Source organism: Terrapene carolina, unplaced genomic scaffold (assembly GCF_002925995.2).
Source record: "Terrapene carolina triunguis isolate 2854851 unplaced genomic scaffold, T_m_triunguis-2.0 Scaffold96, whole genome shotgun sequence".
NCBI lineage: Eukaryota > Metazoa > Chordata > Testudines > Emydidae > Terrapene > Terrapene triunguis.
Window position 1 is genome coordinate 55,943,085 of NW_020664447.1, and position 10,383 is coordinate 55,953,467.

Below are 10,383 nucleotides of genomic sequence, written 5' to 3' on the forward strand. Positions count from 1 at the left end.
TTCCTAGAGTGCCTCTGCCTTTGAAGGCCAAATCCCCACCACCAGCTGGGCTCATGGCACCGATTCTTAAAACGGTCAGCATGCTTCAGTACAAAATTCCAGATTACTCATTTGGTTACTAGGTTTGCTTATTTGATTTGATGAAGCATTGGATAGCTATACTGGTGTTTCTCAAACAGTGGGTTGTGGGCCCCAGGGGAATCACAAAAGGCAATCTGGGAGGTTGAGGCACTGAAAATGTTATTAGTCATGCAAAGAAAATCTCACTCCTTGTCCACCTTTATCCTTCAAAGTCAAGTATTCTCTGTCAACTTCTCAAAATACATACACTAATTATATAGGCTTATAACTGATACTTTTTACTCTCACTTTCATAAGTAAATACAAGGAGATAATGAAAATATTTTACTTTGAATAAGTTGTCACCAATCTGAAAAGTCTGAGAAATACTGAGAACCACAGCAACAGAAAAAGTGCTCTTAGGTAATCAAAACCAAGAGGCTAGCTTCTGGGAGTATGCTTTGTCAAGCAGATTAATGGATCAACCATTAACTTGACAGTGACTGTGTCTTCTGGTTGACAAAAAGTCCAAACTACCAGATAAGAAAAGCGATTCATTGCTGCCATAAAAAAAAAATTGTCAGTCTACTAAACAAAGAGGAAAAATAAACAAGCTATTTCCATGACAATAGAATTGATTGTATACACATCTTTTTCTTAAGACATGTCCATCAGTCACCGCAAATGGGAAAAAAATGTAACAGAAAACACAAAAAAGCCTATCTTACTTACCTACAATCTATAATTAAAGCTCAGGGATTTTTTAACTCTAAGTTTAAATATTTTTGCTTAAATGAGACGTGCAGGGAACAAAGCAAAAAGAAGAATACAAAACCTACCAATGTGCATAAATAAAAACATCCATATTTAGACACTTTAGTGGGGTCAGTATCCAAATACATCAACACAATCAGCACCCTAAAATCACTCAATCCAAGTATGGAGAAGATCTCTAGTTTACAGCGTTTTTATTCTAAGCAACAGTTTAACACACGTCAACATACTGCATATGTACATGAGCAATGGTTCTAATACACAAAAATATTGCATGCTGTGTACATGAATTTAAACTGTCTATGCTTTTATCATTATCTGAGGGACTGACAGAATATTGCTCCAAGTATGATCAGTTAACTATATCTCTTCCATGAAGTTTTACAAAGATTCTTTCAATCTTTTCAAATGATACAAAAGGGTTTTTTTTTTTAAAAAGGATAAAATATTGTCCACATTTTTGAGATTTCATACAGTCTTAAACAGCACAGCTGTTTTTCCACATTAACAGTGGCTTGCTAGAACATTGAAGAAATGGAATACTTCATCTTTATCCAAGACTGCCACTTCAGTTGAACATTCGGTACATTTGACTGGATGATATACTTCCTCCTCTTCCTGATTTGCTTGCACAGTGGTGATCTCGTTGCTGTGTTTCATTTTCTTATGCCCTTTCTTTATCTTCTTGTTCACTGGGCCTTTGTATTTTAGAACCTCTTCTTTGTTAACTGAGCAGTTCATCACAAACATTGCTCTGTACTGCGTTTTGTAGGATTCATGTCTAGGAAGAAGAGAAGAAAATGCAATGGTCATATTCTCTGATAGAATTCTGCTTCCACAAAACTGGTTAACACTGCTGAAGGTAGGATTGAAGACAGGAAACACCAAATCGAAGGACTAGCAGCCTGTCAAAAGTGAAGTCTTATAAACAAAATAAAAATCACAACTACAAAAGCCAGGAAAATGTAGCGTTTCTTTAGTTTTGAAGTTAAGCTGTTTAAAAATAAATAAATGCTTATTTTGATAAGCATCCCTGAACTACATAGCTATATTACTATGGAATCATGAATGGTGATTTATGGCTAAAAATGGGACAAAGATTAGAAGCCAGAATTTGAACCATCATTTGCCCCCCAACATGAAATATTCAAAATCATTTTAAGCCTGTCATTTCTCATGATTCAGATCAGTCCAAAACTAATTTTGTTTTTCAGAAAAATGTTTATGAACCGCAAATCTCATGCCAATTTAAATTTAGTATCTTAAATGTTAAATTTTTGAGCTAATATATTTACCCTAGAAAGATCAATTCAGATCCAACCTTCAGGACCGCTTTCAAGGAAGGGGTGACTATATATGACATACATACATATTTAATTTTATTTATTTATATTTGTAGTTTGCTTGTTTCCATCCTAATAAAATTCTGTTTTACTGTTCCTCAATTCATCTCCATGCTGTATGTTCCCAACTCTTTCCTGCTTAGATGATCCCAAATCCTTGCATCTGTTATTCAACCATGAACCTGACCCAGACATACCTCGCTTCTCTCATTCAGTTTTGGCTTTCAAAGACTTTCTCAGTATGAACAGTGACTTCCTCCATTTTAGCCAAGCAGTCCTTTCAAAGCCTGAAACACCAGGCAACTGCCATTAAGGTAAATAGATAAGAGAGCTCAACACTTCTCAGGACTGGGCCTTTGTGAACATCATTATACAGTCTCTAAAATCTACATCTCAAGAAGAGTGTGGAACTTTTGTATGCAGCACAGAGCCCAAAAGGAGACCAAGTGAGAAGTACAAAGTGTAGCAGATGACAGCCAACAGTTCAGAGAGGAAGGTGTTAATTTCCCCCCCCTCTCAAATTTGTGTTTTTGTTAAGATTTCTCTCTTCAAAATCTTGGATAAGGTGGGTACCAACTCAGTTACAACATTAAGAAAATTAACTCCTAGTGTCAAGGACATAAGACTAGGCACCAAAGATCATTATAATGCTTAGGATAGTGAAGTCCAGATGAGTTAAAAATCATTTGAACACTCCAGGAAATTGTTTTGGGCAAGAGCAGAGGCATTTTCCTGCAACTAGTCAAACATGAACCCAGTACCTTCATCTCAATGTTCTGTATTCACTCTGGAATACTAGTTCACTGTGACCCACTATTCTTTCATAATATCAACATATTGCTAGGGATATTTACTAATCTGCCTGTGACTACCACTTCCCCCCATACTCAAACTCTTGCTTAGCTGAAAAACTATCAATGTACCACAAAGACTGAGTATCATTTGAGTATTTGATCATTTATTCATTCAGAGGTTGAGCCAAGCCGCTAACAAATGGACTGAAAATACAGCTGACTGACTGGTTTGCAAAACAGACAGGATCTTTAAGATTAACACTTCTGAAAAGCATTAGATATAGTGCAAATCACTGTCTCATAAATATTCAGTGAATCTGCAAAACACTCTTCTACATATTGCTTATTTCCATACTGGTCCCACCCCGATCTCTCTACAGAAAAATTCTAGATTTGCTACTGCTGAGCCAAGGTGAAATATAATTGCATGCATGTGTTGAATCCACACCTTTACTTCCATAACGATACATCTGCTCTGTTTAAAACTAATAAGTGTAAATTACATATTTCACTGCAGCTGAAAATAAGACATTACAGAAAGATCACTTCATGTTTATGGTTCAGTAATTACCTCTGACAGTCAAAGCACAATGTAGTCATGCAAGCAGGGCAGTTCAAAACAGCATCACTGTTTGGAATGGCTGGAGGTTTGGACTGCTGCTGCTGAGTTCTTCTTATATTTTGGTACCTACCAAGAGGTAAACAAACAGGTGAAAACATCCATCCCTACAGGTTAGGCATCTAGACTGAACCTTAAAGCTGTATTTACAACCAAACCCCCACCTCCCCACAGCAAATGTTTGATACCTCCTGGAACCCTGCTCTCCCAATCCAAATTTGCTCAGGAGTTTGGATCTTAACTGAGTGTGGATTTTTGGATCATGATCCTTTGCTCTGTGTGAAGCAGGGTGCATTTTTTCTAGGTCTAATCACCACAAGTCATTTAATTCTGCTTTCATCAGTTCTTGTTAAGCTGCAGAATCTAGTTTTCCTGCAGTCCAAGGGATTTTTACTTCATACACACCCCCAAAATCCCACAGAAAAGAAGCTCCAGGCTCTTTCCATTTTATCCAAACACACTTTTTCTGCCTCACTAAATTCCAAGCCTGTCAAAAACAAAAATGCATTCACACTAAACAATGACCTATAGCTAAACAATCTGGTGATCAAAATAGGCCAGGACATAAATAAATATTAGATGTCACCTAATCCTGCAAGGTCGCTGCATGTGGAACGCCCTTTGACTTCAATGGGAGTTCCTGCAAGTCACCCATGTGTAAATAAAGGTTTTTTTTTTTTTTTATAACAAGAATAAAAATATAAAGCAAATGGGGTGGTAATAAAGAAGCACATATAATCATTAATTTCGCTGGTGAAATTTGCAGGGTTAAATCCTACTAGAACTCCCATTAAAGTCAGTGGGAAGTTCATATGGAGTAGGATTTGGCCCCAAGTAAGTACCTACAGGTTCAGAGCATCACAAAAAGGGACCTGTAAATGTGGATAAGTGAACACTGTATTAAAACAAGCTTTTTTATTTCATATACTTCAAATGAAGTTCTGAATCAACAAAACAACTTTTAGACATACTGCCTTTATAGCACAGTCTTTTAAGTTACTCGGCATATTCAAGAATATTTTCAAGGGTTAAAATGTTTACAGCTGCTTACCCTCGTCTCTGAGAGTCCACCCACTCTTGGTCTCGATCATCTTCTTCTGGATCATAGAGTAGCTCATCGTTAGTAGGAATCCGGCGCTGCTGATGTCTCTTTTTTTTCCTGGCCGCCTGTGTACCTGGGAGATTTGTGCGAACATAGTTGAACTCTACCTCCCAAATAATATCATCCATTAAACAGAGAACTATTGTCTATTTCAGGGGTCCACAACCTTTTTCTTTCCGAGCCCCCCCCCACTCTCCAACATGCTATAAAAATTCCATGGCCCACCTGTGCCACAACAACTTTTTTTCTGCAAATCCAGTAGATTAAAAGCCGCCGGCAATAGGGACAGCATGCAGGGCAGTTGCCCAGGGCCCCATACCACAGAGGGCCCCCACGAAGCTAAGTTGCTCGGGCTTCGGCTTCAGCCCTGGGTAGTGGGACTCAGGCTTTGGCTTTCTGTCCTGGGGCCCAGTGAGTCTAACGACGGCCCCTCTCTGGTTTATTTTGGTGGATCCCCTGAAACCTGCTTGCAGCCCCACAGGGGGCCTGGGACCTGATTGAGAACCACTGATCTATTTAGCTAATTAACCAAAGTGACAGTTTCTACTTCATTTTTGCTGTGCTACAATCACAAATAATCCCCATTAAAACAAAGACTTGGATCACTCTCTTCTGCAGAACACTGCCAGAGAAGGATTAATGCAGCACCAGGCTATATAAATTACCACCTCTTTTTCAGAATTTTGGTGGTGGTGTGAGATGATGTACATGCCCCCAACCTAACCACCTGCCCTCAAGACCCTCTCCAGCCACAATCCCTGGCTCTAAAGAGGACTCTTCAAAGTCTGGAGCAGGGTATATTGCTGTAGAGATGGCCAACTCTTTCCTCAGTCATTTACCTACTTTATCTTCATCCTCCGAATCAGAGTCAAAATAAATGTCGTCATAATACTTTGTAGTGGTGACTGTTCCAGCTTGTCCAGTACTTGAGGAAGTACCTATTTATGAAATTATAACCAAACAAAATAAGAAAGCACCAGAATTAGCCATCATGAGCCCAATATACAGAAACAGACTATATCTCCAAGAGCGAATTCAGGAAGAGGGATCACCAAAGGCACATTCTCTGTAACTGTTTGAAAAAGCAACTGGGATCCATTCTTATGCACATGTGTAACTTTACCCTGTGAGTAGTCCCACTGAAATAAATGAATTAGTTTAATATTTAGGAGATTTAATAGCACTTACATAACACTTTATTTAGAGGCAAATTTAGACACATTAGTTGAAAACCTGTCTAAATTGAGACATATCAGTTTACACCAGTAACCCACTAGCTGATGTGTCTACCTTTATCTTGAAAATAAAGTGTTATGTAAATGCTATTAAATCTCCTAAATATTAAACTGATTGTACTGTGCTCCATGCACTGGCTTCGATGTGACTCTACATACTGCATAAAGTTACACACACTGAAGTCTTTGCAGGATTGGGGCCTAATTTATAAAATGTACCTACATCATCTTCTCTAGGCACAGATATACCAATCATAAAGCAACTAATGGACATAATGTCAGCTCAAAAGGATGGTCAGAATATAGTCCGGGGTGAGCCATCATTTGCAAATTATGGAACTCTACCCAGGAAAGTGTTACATGGCCTCTTTGGTAATACAAAGATAATTAAATGGAAACTATGCACAGGTTCACATCTGTCCAGTTAACTGGAAAAACAAGATTTACCTTGCTGAAATGTCTGCAAATCAAAGATCCTGTTTAAAATGGACCTTTTAATAGGTGACTTGGGAAGGTAATTAAGAATGCCTCACTATGCATTTTGTAACAGGAACAAAGAAACATGTTCTCCTCAACAGTAAGAAACTAATCCCCCTGGTCATTATGTCACTCTGAATCAAAAAGAACAGAAATATATCTGAGGGAAGCATTCTGGAGATGGACAGCTTTGGCTATTCAGAAGCAGCTTTTAGTCCTGCTGTGAGAGAGGTAATTATACTCCCAGTTCATAGACTAGCTTTCGAAATATTTTTTATCAGTGTTCTGTCAAGAGGCTAAGGTTTAAAATCTTTTTTTGGCCTGTTAACACACTTTAATTTTAACTAGTTTCAATCTGATAGCTTTTTGAGAAAATAATGACACTATTTGAAGTGTATGTTATTCACCCTAATTGATTACATTCAAATATACTCCTCCTAACAGTACCAATTTCCCTTATAAAAGCACAAAATGGAACTGAACATTGTTTGCTATATAATGATACATTAACCAATACCAACACTTTAAAATTGTGGCACACCCAGGGACTGAGGTTTACCAAGTTCAACACATCAAACACTATTCCTTTCCTTCTGAGAAGGGAATCCTTGTAGCTGCTTTGGATGCCTTAAAAAGCACCTGATTTTCACTTAAGAAGTCTTCTGAACATTACAAGTGCTCAGAGAGAAAGCAAAGCTTAAAAGCAGTTGTGAAAATTGCTCAAAGCCACTAAGGTTAGACCAGCACCACAAAGCTTAAAAAGTGGCTGTGTTATCTAAAATGCTAGTCAAAGACTAGAAACATTTATTCTGTGACAGCCATGGTAAACCACAGATGTGTGTGTCTTGGAACAAATATTTGTAGTATGTCCAGATTAGCATTTGCAATTCTGTTAGTTAACACAATTTAATCAGCAATCAATTCACTCAAGTTAAAATAGAATCACAAACTCTACTCTAGAAAAACCCTTTAGTGTAGCTCTACTCTGCAATTAAACTCTTCTAGCTCTGGGGGCTCCTGGGCAGTAAGCAATTTCTTTTTCACTTTGTAACATAAGTAGTATTTTATTTTTACTTCTTTCCTCTCTGTTGCCAGTAGGTGACCACTTCCTAGAGCCCCATGTCATAGGGGCTAAGTCCCATATGTCAGAAGTGGCGGCTGACAGCTCTCAAGATGATCTGCAGCAGATGGAGGGAATCTGCTGCCTGTTGTCCCTTCTATAAGCGGGTGATCCAAATCCTGGCAACATCAGGGAGCCACTGGAGGCAGGGGGAGAAATACAGCCCCAGCCCCCCATGTACACAGAGGAAGGGCAGGCTGAGAACAGGACTGGAGACCCCCTAAAAAGGAGCAGTGGACCAAGGAAGGCAAGCCACTAAATGAAAGAGCAGAAGCTCAGCAAGTCCACGAAAGGAAGAAAAGTCCTGGAAAGTGTGAAATGCCCCATTCATCTACATGAGCATTGGGATATTGATAGTAGTTTAAATTTAAATGGCTAGGTGAACTATTTAATTGCTGATTTAGCACAGATGTCCAGCTATGATTATCAGTGAACACACCCGTAAAAAAACTGAAGGGTCAAATAATGCATTAACTCAGCCACCCTATAATTGACTATTGTATAGAAGAGCAGATACTAAAACAGATATATTTACCTGTTTCTAGTGACTTCCACTTGCCCTCCATAGTTTTCATGGTGCAGTTTAGTTCCGCCTCCATTTCCTTTTGGAACTCATCTTCACTTGAAGATTCACTTTCTCCAGTAAGGCACTCCCTTATCAGTTTGCGCTTCTGATCGGGAGTGCCATATAAAAGCACATCCACTTCATCTTCTGAGCTATAGGATATTTAAGTATTAAAATCTATTATTATTGGTTTAAAATATTAACCTTTCTATTCATGCAATAAAGATATCTTTTGAATTGTTCTGAAGTATTGGAACAACTTATCTGTCTAATGATTGGACATATTTTACCATTTTAGTTGGACTACTGCTCCATTTTGGCCTATATACTAAGGCCACAATCCTGCAATTGACAGTGAAGTCAGTGGGTCTGTGGGTAAGCACAACAATCTACCTATGCATTGTCAACTGCAGGACTAGAGTCTTAAATATTTCAGTTTAAACAAAAAACTACTCTGATTGTAAGTTTAAAAAAAACCAAAAAACAGCAGCAAGCTTTGAAAAAAAGTCCTAGAAAATTATGTTTCCTTTAAAGAAGGAAATTGCATTTGAGTGAAATCGTATACTGTTCACCATAAATTACAGCCTGCCTCCCTTCCATTATATGCCCCTTGTGCTTCATTTCTTAGCAATGCACAGCAGGGGTGCAATAAGACACAGTGTGGGAATGAAGGAGTCAACAGTGCACAAGACCATTTTTAAAAAGTCTTTATGAGAATGTAAGATTTGTGTTCCTGTCGCGTTCTTGCAATGAACCATGTATGCTTATTTACACTGATGCAATCACAATGCCGATAAACCTATAATTTTAGTTTTCATGGTGTTACAAGGCACTAGAATAACCCAAAACAAACACTGAAAATAAAACAAAGTAGGACTAGAAACTGAAATGGGAATATAGATAAGTTTGGCGGGATTCTATTTTTAAAAGAAATAATTCAACAGCTAATACGGATATGTACTTTTAAACATTTTTCAAAGGAGACATTCACAGTTGTGCAAAACTAAGGTTTTAAGGGTTTATCATCAATTTAAATGTTTACAGTGGCAAGAAATGATGGAGGGATCAGATCTGAGCTTGAAAGAGGTAAAGCGTCATAAGCAGGTTGTTTCAGCAGAGCTGTAAACAAGAACTTTACGCAGCATTTGTTACATCACGTTTTATGCTCATTAAGGTGGGACTCTAAGAAGTTCTCCTGCAGCAGCTCGCTCGCTTTGCCTGCCTGTACATTCCGGCTACTATCAATGGAAATACTTTACGCTGGGCGTGTGGGTGCCGAAGTCATTTCTAGCCCTTGCGGGCCGAAGTCCGGAACTTTATTAGAAGAGGAGAGTAAAGAAGCAGAGTCTTCACGTGACACCTCCGAGTCCTGCCCGGGCACTGGCGTGTCTCTGCCTGCGTCAGTCATGGGGACGCCAGGCCCAGTCAGGCTCTGCGGGGGACTCTCTCAGCCCCTCCCCGGGTCGCTCGGTACCTGCTCTGCCCCGGCTCCTCATCGCTGGGCTCCTCGATCACGTAGGGATCATCGTCCTCCTGCAGGCGGCTCATGGCGACACCCAACTAGCTCCCTCTCTGCTCCGGCCGCTCCGCTCCGCTCGGTGCAGCGGCAAACTCGGTCCCCAGCCCCGGTCCGCCCGGAAACCTGCTCCGCCACCCGCTTCCGCTCCTGTGCCCCGGCCCGTCCCGGCCGGGCTAGGCCCCCGCGAGCGCTGCGGCCGCGCCCAACAAGCCACCGAGCTCCTTCCTGGGGCCCGATCCCCGGATCAAGGAGGCCGCCCACCTCCGCCTGCCTTTCATCCCAAGTGCACGAGCCAGCACGGGAGAGCCACGCACTGATAGTGGCCAGTGCACGGGGGGAAGGTGCAAGCCCAGTGCCAGCTAGTGCCATAAACTGCCCTTTACAACGGCGCAACATCCCCTCCTCCCTAAATCCCTCAGCGCGGTGAAAAACTTCACTCTGTGACCACTGGAGTTAGGCCGATTTAACCCGCTGTAACAGGCGGCATTCTTCCCTATCAACCTATCTACCAACCACCATTTGGAGGAAATGGATTAACTACAGTGATGGAACAAACACTGCTGGTGTTGTAGGAAGTTTAGAGGTCCTATTTTAACTATTTACTTTGTTGTTAACAGTATATGCTTTGTACTCCTTTCCTCCTATAGTCTGATTATAATTATGAGCGCCTCAGAATACATACATAAAAGGCATGATCCCTAAAATGATTCGCATATTATTATAGACACAACTGGAAATAATTATATGCACCAGTAGTCACTGGAAATGTTGATTT

The 10,383-nt window shown here is 40.1% G+C and overlaps 1 protein-coding gene across 1 annotated transcript; it reads right to left on the reverse strand.

The window, feature by feature from the left end:
* Window positions 1-334: 334 nt before the first annotated feature.
* On the reverse strand, window positions 335-9,699 carry EAPP (E2F associated phosphoprotein). Its single transcript, XM_024196017.3, has 6 exons — window positions 9,564-9,699; window positions 8,060-8,241; window positions 5,532-5,630; window positions 4,642-4,765; window positions 3,543-3,659; window positions 335-1,615 (listed from the first exon to the last, which is right to left on the reverse strand). Exons 1-6 carry the CDS (start codon window positions 9,635-9,637, stop codon window positions 1,339-1,341), a joined length of 873 nt encoding a protein of 290 aa, XP_024051785.1. The 5' UTR covers window positions 9,638-9,699; the 3' UTR covers window positions 335-1,338.
* Window positions 9,700-10,383: the final 684 nt, after the last annotated feature.

Excerpts from the sequence above, each read along its gene's own strand:
- EAPP (XM_024196017.3), bottom strand. The coding sequence starts at position 9,637 with ATGAGCCGCCTGCAGGAGGACGATGATCCCTACGTGATCGAGGAGCCC. Across the intron at positions 5,631-8,059 it reads GTGGAAGTCACTAGAAACAG|GTACTTCCTCAAGTACTGGA; the intron begins GTAAATATATCT and ends TTTCATAAATAG. Across the intron at positions 3,660-4,641 it reads GTGGACTCTCAGAGACGAGG|GTACCAAAATATAAGAAGAA; the intron begins GTAAGCAGCTGT and ends ACCTCTTGGTAG.